General features: G+C 34.0%; 1 protein-coding gene across 3 annotated transcripts in view; it reads right to left on the bottom strand.

Moving 5' to 3' along the window:
* LOC108359930 (apoptosis-resistant E3 ubiquitin protein ligase 1) overlaps positions 1-20,207 on the bottom strand; it is a 34,020-nt gene that overhangs the window by 10,903 nt on the left and 2,910 nt on the right. Inside the window, exon 1 of one of the 3 annotated variants that reach the window (XM_017612009.1) lies at positions 12,727-12,808. The exons of the other annotated variants lie outside the window; for them this stretch is intronic. Within the exon in view, the coding sequence (XP_017467498.1) occupies positions 12,727-12,802 (76 nt within the window). The 5' untranslated portion in view covers positions 12,803-12,808. Of the gene's footprint in view, positions 1-12,726; positions 12,809-20,207 lie in introns of those variants that run through there. 3 annotated transcript variants of the gene reach the window in all.

Genomic DNA, 20,207 nt, shown 5'->3' with positions numbered 1-20,207 from the left:
ATACTTCCACTCCGAGGTAGACTTACCCATTGTGAATGCCCTTTATGAGCGCCAGGAGGAGACACATACTTCTAACCGATGTTATTCCATATTCTCAGTATAGTGTATGTTAAATCATTTACTATGCCGAACAAAGCTGTGAAGCCCCGATATTTATACTTGCGCTATCTACACCAAACTAATGATAAAACGTTATCCCAAATGTTTGAGAAGCCTTGTCTGTAGACCTCACTGGCGGTCGATGTAGCATTGGTGTTTTAGCACAGCGGCCTGTGCCGACGCCGGCTAGAGCTCTTACTGCAGATCTCTTTAGCATCAATATTTATTCAGTGCGACTCTTATTGAGTCTCCGAAAATCAATGGTAGTCGGTAGTTATACGCCTAGCTAATTTGAATTTCCGAGCCTTGTCTTACCATCGTATCGGCCATTTCGTTCCCTTCGATATTGCTACATATGTATGTACATATGTCCATTAACCCGATCATTGGCTCATGAAGAAATTAACAATAATCTTAAATTTTTATATTAGAATTGAAGTCGGTTTTGGTTTTAGCTTAAAAATTACTCTTTATTAATTTGCATATTCGTACTCTTTATAGAGCACTCATGTCTCTTTTGCTGACTGACTTAACATTTTCACGAACATTTCCAAGTTTGACTTTTGTGTTAATTCGTATGAATGAAAATAAAATAAAAATGCTCGCACTAGTAAACATTCCAAATAAAAACCCTAATAATTACTTTCAAGTAAGTTGCTAGAAGCAACAACTGCCGGTCGGGCTAACTACAATGTATAATAGCGAGCTTGCGTGTCTTGAATTTTCAATTAGCAGTAGCCTACTTTTAGGAGAATGTGCAGGTACGAAAAAGTTTGTAAGAGTAGATGGCAGAATAACGAAGCGTTTCCGGTATTTATTTATTTTTTTTGATTTTTCTATTTGGTAAAAATTAAGGAATTTATTTTCTTTGTGCACAGAAGCGAAACGAGGCATAAGGAGTATAATATTTAGTTAATTAATTAGCTATATATAAACTATTAACTGTATTTGTCGTATCCTTATTGAAAATATAAATAAATTGTATGAAAATATCCAATCAATCCTACAGTTTTGAGCGAAAAAATCGTGACATGTACGAAAAGACAATATTTGTGTAAGTTACATTCTTTCTTCTGTGATGAATTGCTAACAACACAGAGTGGCATGCGCACACATGCAAACAGAATTTATACATACATTTTTATATACATACATATGTACATTAAGGCGTATCACGAGAAAAAGTTTAGTCTGTGTTAGATTTATTTAAACATTTATGTTTGCTGAGAGAAAATTTTGGGTGTATAAAGTTTTTTAGGCAGCCGCTAAAACAGCTAAATCGCGTTTTTTGCCATAACTTTCTCTTTCTCATTTGAAGTCCGCATTTTTAAATTTTTGTTTTTGAATAAGACTTAGCACATTTTAGCAAAGTCGTCATTATTTTGTGAGAGCTTTAGGTTTATAGTATAAACATAAAAAAACTAGGTATGGTATTTCTAAAATTAGTGAATATATAAATCAAAAGAGTTTTGAAGGCCAAAACTGTTTAATGGTCAATACAAAGTTCAGAGCGAGGCCTTTTTTGCAACATAAAGATTTAAAAAAATCTGACTTCAAATAAAAATTGTAAATTTTTTTTTTTTTCTTTCATATATAGTGATACGGCTTAATGTACATACTACACACACATATGTATGTTGTGTTGTACAGTGTTATTTTTACGTGTAGTCCTTTTATTGATTTCTTTTGTGTACAAACAAAGCAATAATTTTTCTTAGAATGACGTGCGAGTTTGAAAATAGCAGAAAACGACGAGCTTAACAAAAGAAAAGCATGGAAATACAATCAGTTTTGTGTATTTACTTATCGCACAGTAACAAAGACGATTCATAGCGTAAGGGCACAATGCTAAAAGAAAACACACATATACAGTTGTATATTTATATTTCCATTGATTCTATTATATTTTATTTACATACGTTTGGCATCTTTGCTTGAGTGCTTAAGGCTGAAATCGGTAACTTGATTGGCTGGAAAAACGAGAGGGTTGAAGGTGCAGATGAGCACATTAACTCAAAGGATGTATAAAACTTTTTCGGAATAAATAAGTAGTGAAAAAAATTGGGTAAAAAGGCAAATAGGTTTCTTTTAAAACTGAAATAATAATAAAGTAAAATATATAATAACCACAACAAAGGATGAATGATCTCGGAAGTTGAATCTCTAACTACTTGTTTATAGTTTAACTGAATTTAGGCTAGGAACTGACAGAATCCTCAAAGGGCGGACTGGCAAAAGTCTGGGTTGTGGTTTGAAACGAGAATACCCTAAATTTAAAAACCTGTAATAAAGGTAACGAGTACTTTGATTCCTTGCTTTGAGCAAAAATGTCCGCAGAGAAGAAACAGGCAGAGAAAAGCGGTTCGATGACGGAAAGCAGAACTTACCAGATTTCATGTAAAGCCCAGCAGGCTTTTGGATAGAGCGTTAAGTGCCCGTAAAGAAAAGCAATCCGAATATCCTACCTTGTAGAAGGAATATAAGAAAAAAATGTCAAAGTCAAAATTATAGAGATCTCTGCAGTGATTTTGGCAATATGAAAGAGCCTATCAGGCTGCGGAAGGTACTTCTGTAAGACCTAACGGTAAGAAAATGCGATGAATCTCATGTATATCACATCGTTTACAATTACAAAACACTCTCTTGGAAATCCATTTTCCTTAAGGCAGAGGCGGGAAGAGCCATTTGACTAAATTGGTACATATTATCACAGGTAGTAATTGAAGAGTCAGTGAAGGTGTCACCAGGCCCATATGATGGGGAAGAGCATGGAGCGCACCGTTGAAAAGTACGCCACAACCAAAGTTTTGGTGGACAATCTCTTCAACAAATCGACATATACGAAGCTGTGGAACCACATTTCCCGCACAACACGTTTCGCCGCCGAAGTAGCAGTCGGATTTCAGCGAACCCGAAAAAACAACTGATTCGATGAGGATTTTCACGGAGCTGCAGGGCAAACAAAAAATGTCACTTACAGAACCAGTGTTGACATTTAATATTTTTAGCTTTTTTTTTATTTTGGGTTTAGCCGGAAAAAATCCTGTTTTGCTTCTAGTTTTTTTCTTAAAAATATTTACCTTTTCTAGCATTTTATTTTTGCTCAAAATGTTAATTACAAATGTAAATATCTAGTGTTAAAATGTTTAATTTTAGTATTATGTATGGATTGAAAAATATATATACAAATATTCAAAATCACCAGAAGACACAATGAAAGGTTTATGAAGTTTCGACTGGTTTTCGAGCTCTTTCGCCACTCTAATGCCCTTAAGGAATGAGCGAACGGTAAGCAGGGGTTGCAAGACGACACCGGTGAATTTCTTCCTACTTTTCCAAGCGGAAGATAATTTGAAATTTAAATGGTCTTACTTGCTATAGGAAAATCAGAAAACTAAAATTTTTTCAAAATACGAAAAAATTACACAACAAAGTGCATACTGTCAGCACGTAAGAACAACATGTAGAATAATAAATAAACAATATGATCTAGCATGCACAGCGCAGAAGTGTGTTTTTTTTATATATACTTTTTTTTTGAAATTTTCATCGCATGCATAATGCACAATTATTTATAGTTTACTGCAATATTTCCCTTCAACGCAAAAGGCGAGGAAAATGCTGCACTAATTATTTAGTAGCACCTCATTCGAAAATATGTATGTATATCCACACACGCACACAACTACTTGAAAGCCTAAAACGAAAAGTGGGCGGATTCCAGCAAGTGGGTATAGCAGCGGCACAATGCCGTTTAAGAGGGTGTGACATTGGTGGCGCCAGCATACGAGATGGGCATTTTGCATATTTAATGGGCATATCCTATCATAACATAAGCCATTTAAGTGCATTTACATAAAACAATTTGGCATAATAAATATTTACATATCGGTGTATAGTATATTTATACTTGTGTATGTACATACATATGCACATTAAACTGTACCAGAAAAGAAAAGTTCGCAGTACACTCCTGAGTCTAAAGTATTTTTGCAAGGTAATTTTGAAATTTTGTTTTTTGTCTTGAGGAGATTTTTTACTTTTTGGTTCCAAAGTTCATTAGCCTCAAATACCACGTTCTATCACCCTAACGCACCACCCTAACGTAGGAAGTATTTGTACATAAGTACATTCCAGTAGAACTATTTTTAAATTTTTTTTTGCCGGATGTATATAGGTGTCACCGAAAAATTTAAAAAGGCAAGCCCAAGGTTCGTCCTAAAAAAATAAGTTTTTCTGATTTACCTTGCAAAATTACTCTATAAACTGGTTTTTGTTTGCTTGTTAGGTGGTTCTGTCTAATGTATATACATATCTATATGATGCTAAATAAATTTGCATATGAAATGTGCAAACTATTCTGTAAGAAAGTTTTCCCAGAAGAACACTTTGCTGTTGACAAGTAAAGAAAATATATGCTTGTAAGAAAAAATGTTATACCGTTTTGTGTATTTTTTGCTTGCCACTTATTTATTCCATTCTTTCTATGTTATTTAATATAAATTTATATGTGTACACATGTCTTGCTTCACCTAATAGATTATACAGCCGCTGTGGCTGAGTGGTAAGAGGTGCGTATTATCACACCGAAGGTCCTGAGTTCGATCCCTGGTCAGAGAAAAATCTTAATTTAGAAACGAAATACTTAATATATAATAACTTTTGCTTACTGCATAGACTAAATTGTGTATAGTATGTTTGTAGGTATATTACGGTGGACCTTAAAATATCAACTTTTAAATTTTGTATGGAACACCCCTTTATTGTGTTTTACATGTAAAATAAAGACATCCACGACAATTTCAAATAAACAAATTTAGGGGTTTGAAAAGAATAATTTTTTTTTATGTCGCCAAATTCAACACAATTTTGACTCTAAATCGGAAAAATTTGACATATATTATTGAAACTTATTCATATAAATTTATAAGCTTGCTGAGTTCTAGCTGGTCAAAGTCAAAATTTTGTTAAAATTAAAATATTTTTTTTTTAAGTCTGGTAACGATCCTATTATTATTTTTATTTTAATTTTTAAATTTAGGTGGATGCCTTTTTTTTTGTACGTTTAATCAAAATAAAGGGGTTCCCCATGATGTTAATATATTAAAGACCACCCTAATGTGCATACATATGTAAATCCAGTTAAAAAATATGTTTGCTAAAATTTGTTTTGTAGAATGTTTTGAATGCCAAATAAAGCAGGGACCGCAAATAGCTGTTATGGGTGCAAATTTGTTCCATATAAATCAACATGAAGGAGTGCTCAGAAATATGTGATGTAGTATATGAAAATGATCGTCTTTTAGAGATTTATACATTTGTGCAATAAGCCTAAATTTTATAATATTTATGTTTATCATCAAATTTAAGACTTATTTCATGAGTTCTATGTTTGCTCGTAAAATAATACTTACTACTTGTTGAGTTTTATTTTTCCTTAAATAAATAACATTTATGAAATGAGTTTAATTTTTGTTCAGTAATAAAACTCCGAAATAACAATTATTTTTGAACGATAAATAAAACTTACAAGGTGAGTTTTATTTTACGACAGAAAAATAAAACTCATTTCATAAGTGTCAGTTATTGAAAGAAAAATAAAACTCAGCAAGTAAGTATTATTTTTCGAGTAAGCATAGAACTCATGAAATGATTCTTAAATTTGATAAAAAAAAAACATAAAAATCAAAACCTGAGGAGTAAATGATGATCTTTTCGACATCGCTTATAACTGTTAGATACGGTCCTTGTATTAAAGGATTTTGTTAGTTGACATTAATTTGAAATCACAAGCTATTTTTTGAGAGTAATCATTTGTATTCCGGCGTCACGTTACAAATGCTAAATATCCAGTCAGTATCATCAACGAAGGTTGATGGTTCTTGTTGTAGTATCCTTGCTAGTAAATGTAGATGTAGAATCACAAACACAATAGCAATTAGTTCTTATATATAAATGTTTCACATTATTTGGCATTGAATTTTAAATTACAGCATCATTGTCATCAGATGTCCTTTCAATTATAAGTATGTAGAATTCATTTCTTGGCAATTGACAACGGAGGACAAATGAATTGGTTGGAAAAAATAAAAGAATACAATATTATGAGGTATTTTCTTACTTGTCATTTTCTTTAATCAAATTTATCTCTTCTACACATTCGCTATATTCTGGTCTCTGCATTGCCTAAAGAACTGTTAATTCTTCTTAGCCTTAAATACCAAGAGATGAAGGGCTATGGACCTCTCCTTATCAAACCTGGGCCGTAAGTCACTCGCCCCTCTACAAGTTGGTTCTTTAGCCTATCTTTACTACCTACTATTAAATGATGTTAGTGGTACTGATGCTACACTGCAAAGCGTCTATAGCGGACGGACTATCTGAAAAAATAAAAATTCCGCTTGCAACACGCTGTAGTGATCAGACTAACGGAAACATAATTTTAGTCACAGTTACCAGCCTAAAGCCGTCCGTGTTTATCGAAGTGAAGCATCTGTGATTATTTTTTGATCCCATTCGTTCCTCGAGCGAATCTATGTATGTATTCAATAGATTTAAAATGTTAGTATAGGAACGGAATAGTCTACATATATGTTTAAGAATTTATATACAGATCTGTAGAATTGGTCAGAGTATTTTTTGTAATGTAATAATGATAGTAATGCGGCGTATGAAATGCTTCAAACTTATTATAACTGTGGTCCGATGTTTGTAAGTACCAGAATAAGAAGAGATAGACCAATGAAAATGTATACTTATATGTATGATTAGAACGTAGAGCTGAGCCGATTTAGCCATGTCCGTCTGTCTGTCTGTTCTTCTGCCCGTCTGTTTGTATACAATCTAGTCTCTCAGTTTTCGAGATATCCTATTGAAATTGCGTGAGTGTACTTTTTATAATGTATTAATCTTATATCGCAACCGAAAAAATCGGAACATTATAACATATAGCTCCATTTATGTAGCTAAGAACACACTATTCGCACTATTTTTACACATTTTCAACACAAAGTTTACAGTAAAAATTACAAAGAAACTCATTGCCTCTAATTATTTTCTTTTGTTTTCTGTAATAAAAAATTCAAGTTATTTTCTTTGGTAAGTATTGGTTAATATCTTCTAAATGTGTGTACATATTTGATCGGAATATATGGGGATAATTAATTTTTCATACATTTCATATATCCAAAAAGGCAAGTACAAATATGGATACGAAGAGGATAAAGATAGCTATGCAAAAAAGATAAAGATTGGGAGATAAAGATATGCTACGTCATATTCTGTAGCTCACCTCGCTTCACCTCAACTCAACTCATCTCATTTCAACTGAGGTCACCTCACCCCAACCCACAACACTTCAACTCACCTCGGTTCCCCTCAATTCACTTTAACTCACCTCACCTGACCTCCACCAATTCAACTCAACTCACACCCCACCGCACCTCAATTCAACTCACTCCACCACAACTCAGCTAAAATTACCTCACCTCAACTAAACGCCTCATCTTACAGCACCTCACTTCAACTAAGCCTAACCTCACCCCAACCCACTTCAACTTCAACACACCTAAATTCACCTCAACTCATCTCAACTAACCTCCACCAATTTAACACAACCCAACACACTCCCCCTCAATTAAACTCACGTCAACTTCCCTCATCTTACCTCACCTAACCTCAAATCACCTCCACCAATTCAACTCAACTCAGCCCAATTCACCTAAACGCATCTCAATTCACCTTAACTCAACTCCGCTCATCTTATCACCTCACCCACCAACTCACCTCATCACTTATTTCTGAATTTCTCAGCGAATGTTAGTTATATCGAAAAATATGTACTGGTATGATAAAGTTATGTGTAAAGTTAGCTGCAGTTTTCTAAAGGATTTGTAGACTAACTATTAAACGCACTATACATTTTTTACAGCTGGTTTTTTGTGTTAATAGTTTGGTATTACTTGTACGCATTAAAGAATTATTAACTTAAAAACATGCAAAGTTGCTTCAGTTTCACATACAATGTTACGAAATAAAATAAACAAACGAGTAAAAGAAATCAGAGCTTTTATGACTTTCATGCGGCAAACGAGCAACTTTAAAAGAAATAAAAAGAACTACAAAATAAAATATAATTGTCAAGAAAACATTCATAAACACATTCATACATACTTAAAGCTAGAATTGTATTATTTGTATGTGAAGATGTACACATAACTGCAAAATGCATGACGGTTTGTCGGCATTGCATGTGCATGTGTGTATGTATGTATGCACCCTACTTGTGCGCCTTAATTGCTGCAAGGATTTTCTACACGAAATAAGCTCATCTGAAATGAAATTTCATACATGGCTACATATTATATACATACGTGTCCATTAGGGTGGTCCAAAAATGCATGTGAAAAAGTTAAGTGGGTATTTTTACGCTCTCGACCCCCTAGCAGGATTGTTCTATACCGAAAAAATATACCCCTATTTTTTATTTTGAATTCTGGAAATATTTAGAGGTCGCTCAAAGCGCTTAAAGTTTCCCATGTATTTTATATGGGGAAAAAAAGCTTTTCGTAGAAATGGTGTAAAATTGTCGCAAATCAATATTGGAAGTTTCCTGAAATAACCAGAATTTCCCGATCGAAAAATATTGACTTTCAAGAATTCTATACTATTTCTACAAAAACTTTGAGCGCTTTGAGCGAAATCTAAATATTTTTTTTATTTCAAAATAATAAATAAGGGTAAATTTTTTTCGAATGGCACAATCCTAAGGGGCTGTAATTTTTTGGACCACTAGTGTACATATACATACATATGTACCTAGTGAATTCTCTGTTTGTGAATGGAAATCAGCAAATCTTTCATTCATACGCATACTACACTCAGAAAAAAGCCTACTCTTAAAACAAAAAAACAGTATCCTTATTTTAGAGTTACTGTTCTTCCTTAAAAAGCCCACCCTTAAAACAAAAAAAACAGTATCCTTATTTTAGAGTTACTTAATATTACGAAAAATTTGCTCAATTTGAGAAGATTTTCCTTAATTCAGGTTAATGCTAAAAATAGAGCGTCATTCATTTGATGAAGTAAATTTACTCAATACCGGACTAGTCAGAAATAGTCAGAATGATCAATCAAGATCATCAATCATCAATCAGATTTTACTGGAAATCTATCCCGTACTCGATTCTCTGACTATTGAGAGGACAAAAAAGAGAGTAGTTCGAAGATCTTTTGCTGATAAATTCTGGTAAATGTGTCAACCGATCAGCTGTAGTGTGTTTGGCAAATTTGGAGGTTATGTCGAAGTTGACAGATGTTACCACTTTTTACTAGAAAGCTATCCCCTACTTTTCATTGTTACTCTCTCGCTGTGAGCGAATTTTCATTTTTTGATAGTTTTACTAGTTTTAGTCCGAGGAATATGGGCAAAGTAAATTTTTCTTAAACTGAGTCAAATCGTTGACTCATATTAAGGCAGCGATGTCATTGGAGCCATTTCAAAGTAATATGTCCGAATAGACTTTTTTCCTAGCATTAAGGAATGTTTTTTCTGAGTGTACTACAAAACATTCGCTATTTTGGAGGCCTTTAAGTATGCAATGAATTGCATAATGCTTATGGCTTTGACCCAAATTGTGAATATAGACAAACATACATATGTATAGATGCATAAATTTAAACTTTTTTCACAAGCTCACAAACAGCCACGTGTATTAAAAAGTGGCACGTGTGCACTTCGCCAACGCGTTGGCTGTATTGTGGGCGTATTTATATTGCCAGCAGCAGCCAACATATGTATATAAATACATACATATCTAAAGTAAACCAAGTTAGATGCAATTCCCTGCCAAATGCGAAATCAGTTTGCAGAGATTTTTTCTAATTTTTTTTAACGCTTGCGGAAAAAATGCCAGCAATCAGTTCGAGCAGACAAGGTTAGCGTCTTACGTTTTTATACCCGAGCGCACTTGTGCACAAGGGTATATTAATTTTGTTCACATAACGATTGTTTGTAACAGCCAAAACGAATCGAGATAGATATAGACAAATGTATACATAAATGATCAGGATGAAAAAAGAAATCGATTAAGCCATGTCTGTCTGTNATTGAAGCTAATTTATTCAAAATTGATGCTTGCAACAATTCTTTACCAAGAAATACGATTATGGTAAAACTTTGGAAAATGGGCGTGGCACCGCCCACTTATGATCTCATATAAGTATATCGGTAACCGTTCTACCAATTTGTACCAAACTCGGTGTGGATATTGTGCTTGCCACATATAAGCAAAACGTTGAAAATTATTGAAATCGGACTAAAATTGGGGCCGCTTTTCATATAACGGTAAATTTCATAAATGCTTGAAACTGCAATATTTCGAAATTTAAGGACGTTAATTTACTCAACATTGATACACCCCGGCTTACCATCTAGCGGTAGGTTTCGGAAAGGTGAAAAAACATATATTTAATACTTGCGCCGGGTATTTAATGTTCGGCTCCGCCCGAACTTAGACTTTCTTACTTGTTACATATGTAAGTCTAGCTTTTTTATTACACATATTTTTTATTGTAGTCTTTTAATCTTTGCCTTGGCCATGACTACCACCGATTTTTTTTTCTGCAATGATAAAAAGTTCTTAAACGTTTGCCAACAAAATTTAGCAACGAATATGATTCAATCAGGTGTGAAACGTTCAGTGACAACTGAAGGAAAGTTTTTTACCTGGCTTCAGTTCTGAGAAAGTCCAACTAAATCAAATAATGTTTTGTTTGTCGAACAAAAGAGAAAAATACGATACGAAAGATACCTCTTGACCGTTTCTGGCTAGCTCGCTGGCCATCTCGTTGCCATGAATGCTGCTGTGCCCCATCACCCAGATCAGTGCAACGACATGGCGCTCAGCTAAAGCCGCATCGTACTCTCTGCTTTGTTTTATTGTGCTGAAGGTGGTACTTGTAGAGCCTAGTGCCTTAATCGCCGCCGGGTTATCAGATACGATAGCTAGTTCCGGGGCTGGAATTATTTTGAACGCTTTTTTGATGAAAAAGACTGCCTGAAAAACACAGGCCGAATTCGGTTGTACAGACTTATCTATTTGGACGTCGGTTGATAAGATCCCCGCCCTTAGCCACAATTCATTTTTGAGGCGTCCGTAAGAATAGATGCTTCGAAGCAAACTCAAAAAGTACTTTTCCGATAGACACAAAAAATATATCAACGCAATGAGGCTAAATAAATCTTTCGAAAGACAGCCAAACAAGATTAGTCGTATTCCCTTTTCTGGAGTTTATTTTTAGCAATAACTGCAAAAGACCTAGAAAACAGGTTTTTGCCCATAACTCGAAAACGCTTCTTCGGGAAAATAAATGAGACTTATTTTCATGTTTAGCGACCCTTCATTAGTCTAAAAAACACTTTTTAGGGAAGTCTTTCTTTCGTGTAAACTAGTGTAATTAATGAATTCGCAATGTATCTAAGATAACTGGTAAGGTAACTAAGAAAAGAGTTTAGTTACGTCAACTGAATATGTTTCTCTCAACACATGATTTGGTTATATGTAGTTACTTTATTTGGCGATAGTTACCCAATCATGTGTTGAGATAAATATATTTAGCCGACTTTTTTCTGAGTATATGTACCTTAACTATTAAATTTTTCTAAATTCGTTCTAAAATAAATAAAAAAAAGTGTTTAATCGATTCATAATGAAACTAGCCCTTTTCTTAGCTCTAAAATTTATCATTTAGCCCTTTTTTCTGGAGATTCCAGCCCTAAATGGATATTTATTTCTGCCAACACTATATGACTTCTGTTGAACATGATCTGATTACGGTGACAGGTAAGAAGATCAACGGAAATAAGGTCAATTGACTTTATTTCCCACCCGGGTGCGAAATAACCACGTCACGCTACGCCGCCGGTTTCTGCTGTGTTTTGGCAACAACTTGTCTGCAGTAAAAAAGCATATAATTTGTGTTTCAAGTGCAAGTTCTGGATCATCTCTACACTCTTTCTTCAAATATTTCTCGTATCCCAGCTGCGTTTTGCGTTTGGTTTTTCGCATCGTGTTTTTACTACATTCGTAATTTTAAATAAAAAAAATCAATTGGTGGTGATTGTGTGTGAATTAATAGCACCACACTAAGGATTTGGCAATAACATTTTTCATCTATTAAAAAACAACACTTACGGGGCAATGTTTATTGTAAGAACGACATTTTTTCTATGAATCGACATACTTTAAGCATTGTTGACGCTATTTCCATTTAAATGAGGAAATAGCATCAATGACTTTATTTCCAACTTTTTATTGACTTTATTTCCATTTTGAAAAGGTAATAATGTCAATTGACTTTATTTCGCACCAACCAGCATAAGTATACATGAATTTTCGTTCTATAGTTCTAAGACCGCTAAGAAAAGAAGCTAGAGTCGATTTAAGAAGGAATTTCTTGCCTAAATGACATTTAAAACAGCTGTAAAAAAATATAGTTCTAAGTTACAACGATTATGTACATATGCATAAAAACTCTAAAATATTCTGTAAAGTTTTTATACTCAACGCCTTTTTAAATCTCCTTCTCTCCTTGACACAAACATAAAAATGTATTTTTTAAACTCACCTGATGATGATGACTGTGAATGACGCATAGTTGTGGCCATTGCAATGGAATTAATTTCCGATTCTGGCGTCCACATTTTTGCTGTGTCTTTGTTGTTGTTCTTTTTTTAATTATTTTATTTTAGGTATAGTAATTTTGAACACTTTGTTTTATCGATTTTTTCGAAGAGTTTTGATTGAGTAAGTATTGCTAGGATATATGTACATACATATATGTATGTGTGTTTAAAGATTTATGTTTTTAGTTTGTACCATTTTTTCACTGCTTAGTTTTTAACTTCAATATTAGTTTAGGTTCAATATTTGTTTAATGAGCGATAACGCGAGCATTTTGTTTTTATAAAGCTGAGCTATGAGTGCCTTTTATTGTTTTATGAAAAAATTTTAATTTCATATAACTACTTGAGCGGGTTTGAAAAGGGACGGACTAAATAGTTAATTACAATGAATTGAAATAAGTCACTGTTTATTTGTTACAAAAACTTTTGTACATACATACATACATAGGTATTAGTTTATTTTTAAGCGAAATGTGTATTAGTTTTTAAGAAAAGTCAAAATCAATATTTTATGTAAAATCTCCGAATTTCACACTCCATAATTTATCGAATTACACTCGCAAGTAAAACAATACCCGCACTTTCGAAAGGGCATCCAAATTGTCTGTCCACTGCACATGCCGGTGTCAATGTCATGCAACCAACAATTAAATTAACGACTAACAAGCGCTAAAGCCAGAAAAAAACCAAAAACAACAACAACCACAGGCAGAGCGACAGCATTGTAAAGTCATTGTAAATGATACTGCAACGATGCTGCTGATGCTGACAAAGAGGCTATAATCAAATTGGTTTAGTGGCCACAGTGAACATTTTTGTGTGGGAGATTGGCAAAGTTTTGTCGGCCGGCAATGAAGAAAAGAAAGGGAGGGAGGGTTAGAGAAGCAAGCGTTGCAGAAGGGAATGACCAATGCAATGTGCCAGATTCGTATGCAAAAACACAGCCATACATACATACATACATACATATGCCCACATACTCCCACACATTTTCAGTAATAACCGAGTATTTGTGCCAAAATGTAGTTAACAGCAATGGCTTTCATTGGCAGTAACCAGGAATGTCTCACAAGCGAGTTTCGGTTTACTAAATAGTAAAAAAAACAACAACACCAAATAAAAGTATGTACACAACTTCGCCCACACTCGCCAAATTCGCCAAATTCGCACAGGCAGACATTCAATGATTTTCGTAGGTTACGCAGCAGACTTGCTGACTCGACGTAATTTTGTTTGCCAAGAAATGAGGCGTACCCGCAAAGTACTTAGCTGAGCTGTGCTGAATAATCAAATGCTGGAATTGTAACGACACACATATGACAGTATTTATGTTAGTATATTTGTATGCAGGTCTATAAAAGTGAATTTGAAGGGCGCCAGGACAAATTGCGTTTCTAAACAAATGCTTAACCTTTCCACTTGCACAACTTATCCATTAAGCATAGGCTGCGAATTTCGCTCACTCACTTAATCGTTTTATACATATTTTGATGTATACTACTTTAGAGCAAGGAGTGCCGTAAAATACCGAAAAAGTCGCGTAAGATCCCGAAAGATGAAAGATGAATCCCAAATAAATTTTGACATAACCCCGGAAAAATCAATAAAGTTTCCGAAAATTCCCTAAAATTAAAGCACGAAGAATCGCGAAAAAATTCCTAGAATTCCCGAAGTATTCCTCAAAACTCCGAAAATTAAAATATGAATAATCCGGTAAAAATCTAAAAAGCCGCAAAAGTTACCGAAAACATGAAAAAATCCCGAAATGTTCCCGAAACAAAAAACCAAAATTTTCGAAAAATTTCGACACCTTGAAATAATATCCTGAAAACTAAAACCCGAAATAAAATTTCCAAAAATTCCTTAAAAATTCCAAAAGTTCCCGAAAAGTACTGCAAAAACCCCTTAAGATTCCTAAAAGTACCCAAAACATGACTTGACATGAAAAAAAATCCCGATTCAGCATTTTTCGGTATTCTTAGCATTAAAATTTTCGGTATTTTCGTGGTATTTTCTCGAGGCTTTTTTTCGATTCCGGTAAATTTCGTATTTCAATTTTTCTTTTAGCAACTTCGGGATATTTTCCAGGGCTTTTCAGAGTTTCTTCGTTACCTTTCGGGACACTTGTGTTTTACTGTTCAAGGTTTTTAAGTATTTTTCCGAAACATTTATAGGATTTTAGAGAGTTTAGGTATTCCCCGGTTTTTACTTTTCAGCATTTTTTTCTCGAGATACTTTGCGCTTTTTGAAAATTTGTAGACTTTTAAAAATTGTTTATGTTTTTTCCATGGTTGGCCGTTCAGGATATTTTGTGTTTTATTTTCGTGATTTTGCGGGAGTTTTTAGAATTTTTGAAACAAGTCTAGATCACTTTCTCGGAACTTGTTTACGTTTCGTGATTTTTGTGGGATTTTTCGGGACGTTTAGAAAATTTTAGCGATTCTTCTTGTTTAACTATTTGGAAGTATTAAAGAATTTGCTGACTTTTATATCGTGATTTTTTCAGAATGTATCGAGGCTTTTCAGAAATGTCTCGGGTTTTTTCCGGACCGTTGTTATTTTTTCAAGCTTTGCTTTTCGGGATATTCTTCGTTTTTATTTTTTCGGTATCTTTGGGAAGTTCTTCGGAAATTTTAATGACTTTTAGAGATTTATTTGGAATGTGTTTTCGGGATTTTTTGAGTTTTATTTTTAGAATTTATTTGGGAAATTTTAGGATTTCTTTTCGAAACTTTTATGATTTTTTTTTTATTATTTTTCCGGATCTTTTGGGATTCTCGATATCTCGATTTTCTTTTTGGGCACTTCCGTGCTTTTCCGTTACAATTCAAAATTTGTTCGGATTTTCCCAAATTTTTCAAAAAATTTTGATTGAAAATGTTAAAATTTTCGGGTGGAAATGGTAAAGTTTATTAAATTTTCATAATTTTTGTACGAAGTTTGAAATGTGGATTCATGTGCGGCTGGTTAGGTAAAGTGCCAGACTTTTATAAAAAAAAAACCATAAACATTAAATAAACAAAAGAAGAATAAACAAAACTCATCAAAATGTCACTTGACTTAATCAGCTGACCACAAGGGTATGTAAAATTATGAAAAATACTTTTCAAATACAGATGAAGGTCCAGTGGCTTACTATATTGGTCTGCAGTTGAGGTCGCATTATAATGAAAACATAACAGTAAACAAATCACACCAAATTGAAGAAAAAACTTCGATACAACGCAAGCAAGCATGCCATCATCCACACACTCAGTCTACCTGACAGCTTGCCACCGCCTTCAGTGCGCCTAGATGCACACTTGCAACCTAATCATGAAATTATTTATTTACGCTGCTCTCATTGTAATGATGCTGCTGCCTCAACACAGCACATATGTACATAATCTTAGTGGTTGGAATGTCCTTCACATTTGCTTGTCGCTGCTGGTGACACTGCCATTTTAGCTTATGCGCCAATAAATATGTTACACGTACACGTACACGTACATGTACATACACACTTATACAAGCTGCTGTGGTCGACTCTGACAGCCTGTTCGCTGTGCTCGTTGGTGAACTTGTCGTACATTTAACTGACTGCTCGTGAGTGTTCACATTACTTTGTTGCCTCTTGTTAGCTGCCCATGCACAGCCAGTTAAAAGAGGGTAAGAACAAACATGCAAAAGCATGTATGCTAAACATACAAAGCTAAGTTCACTACCAGCATAAAATACGATGTGAACAACTTTTGATCACAAACCTACGTACATATGTATGTATGTATGTATGTAAATGCTTGGTATGTGGTCCACAACTGCATCTGATACTTTCTAAAGTGGCTGCAATACAATAGCTCATTATGAGCCAAGTGCAGCACAGCGTCGGCTATCCTTTTATACTTTAAGCTTCAAATGCTGAATGTTGGCCGCTTCGTTAGTCGCTACTTGGCTTGGTGGCAATTATGTGGGTTGTTGCATGGCTTTTAATCGCCAAAAATGTTATGTGGCTTTTTGGTTGCGCAAAAGCTAGATATGCAGACGTGAAAGGGAGGCAGTTGGTCATCTCTTTTCTTTTTAAAATTTTTTGCGATCTAAATAGAAGAGTAAATATTTTGGATGATTGCCGGCGTCCAACGTACCAGTGGTTAAGTAAGCTTTATTATTACTTAATGCTAAAATCGTTTACCGGCTTGTGTGAGGACTAAAAGGCTTCGCGAATTGCTTGTCTATTTTACGAATTTTCGCCAATTTTTCATCCAAAGGACAAAATAATAATATAAAGTTTAAATTTTTCGAAAAGAGTAGCCACCTTTTAAAAAATTAAGTTCAAAATCATACGCGAAGCCATTTTTTGTTCCGCATAAAAGATCTGCACCGTTCGTTCGAATTTCAAAAATAGGGTGTCAAATTAAAGCGCTTGGTCTGTAGATGTGCAAACTGACTTTAGTTTTTCGAAAGGAGTTGCCACCGGATACAAAATTGCATTCAAATAATTTAACAATCAATGCCATCAGATCCACAACGATCGTTCGATTTTCAAAAGTGAGGTACCAAATTAAAGGGCTTAGGGTGTGGCTGTTCAAGAAGGTTTTACTTTTTAGAGAAAAGTTGCCACCTGTTAAGAAATTAAGCTCAAATTAATTAAAAAGTTAAGTCAATTATTAAATATGGGTATCAATGGAAATGGGTCTAAAATCCTTCATTTAAGAACTAAATTGAGGAGGATTGCCCCATGTTCAAACATAAATTTCCATTTAATTCATCAGTTACATGATATATTTATAACAATGTCAGACGAAAAATATTTAAGGAAATTTTAGTTTCAAAATAATTTTTAAGACGGTTGCCGCCTGTTTTGAAAGTGGTATTTCGTTTAATTATAAATAAGTTACATGAAATTTTAAAATATGGTTATCAAAATTTTTAAGCTGAACATTTGGTTTTTTTGTTGAAAAAATTAAGTTCAAATTATTTAATAAGTTAAATGGATTGCCAAGAGATGGGCATCAATCGAAATGGGTTTGAAAATAATTTATTTCTAAACTGTATTTAGGAGAGTTGCCATGTGTTAAAAAAAAATTAATTTCAACTTAATTCATCAGTTAGTTGAAATATGTATAACAATGCTAGGCGAAAAATTTTAGTTTGAAAATACTTTTAAAGTGGTTGCCACCTGTTTGAAAAATCAAATTTGTTTTACTTATATTAAAGATACATAAATGAAATATCGAAATAATAGTGTCAAACGAAAGAGTTTTAAGAAACTTATAGGCTGATAATATTTTTAATTAGAGTTGTCATGTATTTTTTTCGAAGGTCATCACATCTGCACCGTCATTTCGAATTTCTAAAATGAGAAGTCAAATTAAAGAACTGGGATTCTACATAGATGTGCACAGGTTTTATTTTTTGAAGTTACAGGGACATTTGAAATTTGAAGAAATGAAAACCGACACCATGCGAGACCTCTCATCACTGAGAAACGGTTAAGATTAATCATTAGGAATATTTTTAGGGTTTTTTGAATAGGGTTTCACCTGTTTAAAAAATTTAATTAAATGCTTTCGTTTTGACGCCATGCGGGTTCACTAGTTTCTTATATTGTCCATTGTGCCACAATTTTCCCTGGTACGGTAAGTACAGGTTATCCATACGATTTATTCAAAATAAAGTTCCGCAGGCACATTGATGTATATTTCAGAGAGCTCCTAAGGCATACGAGCCGACTTAGCTGCAAAAAAGCCAATTATGTGATTGTGTAAAGGAAGTGCTGAGATGACTTCACCTCTTATCGATATTGATCCGTATCGGATGGGTTTCATACGAACAGTGCCCGGTAAGGATACCTGTAAGAATCGAGTGTTTGGTACTTATCCAACTGCAGGATCAATATCAAGTGGCAGCGGTCAGACAACGTCCAGTAGGATATTGCAACTTTGCAGATCAGAGTTTTCGCTAGTTGACTCGACTATACGCAGAAATAGTCTACGGGTTGCGACATCGACATCGAAGCTTCGACGAAACTTTGGCGACAAAAGGCTGTAGTCGCAAAGAAAAATCGAGAGTTTCCGGAACTGGCTTTCAATACTGAATACACCAGCAGCTGGTGATGAAGAGTGTCGCAGCTGCAGAGAATAGCGCAGCATAAAAAGCCCCCTTTCATCCCGTAGCGAAGCGAGTGACTATTAACCAATACCTTGAAGAGGAGAGACAGAAGACACATATTCTCAAGAAGAGGAGAGATACGCGAAAGATGTGGGTGCGAAGAACTCTAGATGCTCAACGCTCTGACGATGCCAGTGGTGGGTTTGACGAGGAACAACTCAGGCCAATATGTAGCGACGTAGCTAACGCTCTTCTAGTCTACCAATACGAAGGAAGAACACGACAACTAATAAAGTTTTTTTTTTACAAGAATGCCTTTGAATTTACTTTTCTATATAGAAACCAGACTTTCAGAAAAAAATTGGTTTTATCACGCCCTGGCTGCCGTGCAGTGTTATCGTACATTGCTCGGAACTTCACCTTGACCATACCAATCAAAACTCAAAGGAGTTACTAAAGCCTAATAATACTCAGCAAATACAAAACAGACAAATAGGGTATTATTTACCTTACCACACCTTGCTTGAAATCAAAACACAAAAAATTAAAATGACCTTTTGACTTTATCTACCCTTTGCGCATAGCATACAAACTTTCATATTTATTACAGGAAAGTAAATTTCAAAGCAATGCACATACACTAGGTGACAAATAAAAGTGTACACCTAATATAATATTCACAATTATTTTCATGAAAAATACTTTTTATTTATGAAAACATAGTTCATTCTATAATATAAACCATTTAAATCAAAATTTCACACTTTATGTAAAGTTCACAAAAATTTTTGTGATGTTTTTTGTTTGGAGACTGCTTTTGCGGTTTTTTTTTTTATATAGCAAGTGCAATTTACAAAAACTGGCGCTGATTGTTTAAAATTTCGTTGCTAATGGTCTCCCGCATTTTATTTGATAAGACATTCAAAAAAAAGTGCAAAAATCTGTAAAAAAAAATCTCAAAAATCAACGGGATTTTTTAGCCGTTTGAAACTTTATTGAACTAAAATCGAATGGGCTACAAAACTGCATGCTTGAAAATTTTCTAGAAATTCTGAATAAAAAGTAGAAAATTTTTAAAGTTTTTGTGCACGTTATAAAAAGTGTGAAACTTTGATTTATGTATATGGTTTATATGTATTATAGATACGGTGACCATAAATATATTTTGAAAATGCAGGACAAATTTTCAAAAAATTTACCTACATATAATTGCGTAGTATAAAAATAACAAAAATATACTACATATATGTATACATTCCTCGTCATTTGAATAGCGCGCCATTTTTGGATTTTCTACCATATAAAGTATGCTTGACAAAATTTTTAAATGGAAGAA

This window comes from Rhagoletis zephyria, unplaced genomic scaffold (assembly GCF_001687245.7).
Source record: "Rhagoletis zephyria isolate East Lansing unplaced genomic scaffold, Rhagoletis_zephyria_1.1 Rzeph_scaffold_00492, whole genome shotgun sequence".
Lineage (NCBI taxonomy): Eukaryota > Metazoa > Arthropoda > Insecta > Diptera > Tephritidae > Rhagoletis > Rhagoletis zephyria.
The sequence above is the reverse complement of the archived record's forward strand: the minus strand, read 5'-3'. Positions and strand labels throughout refer to the sequence as shown.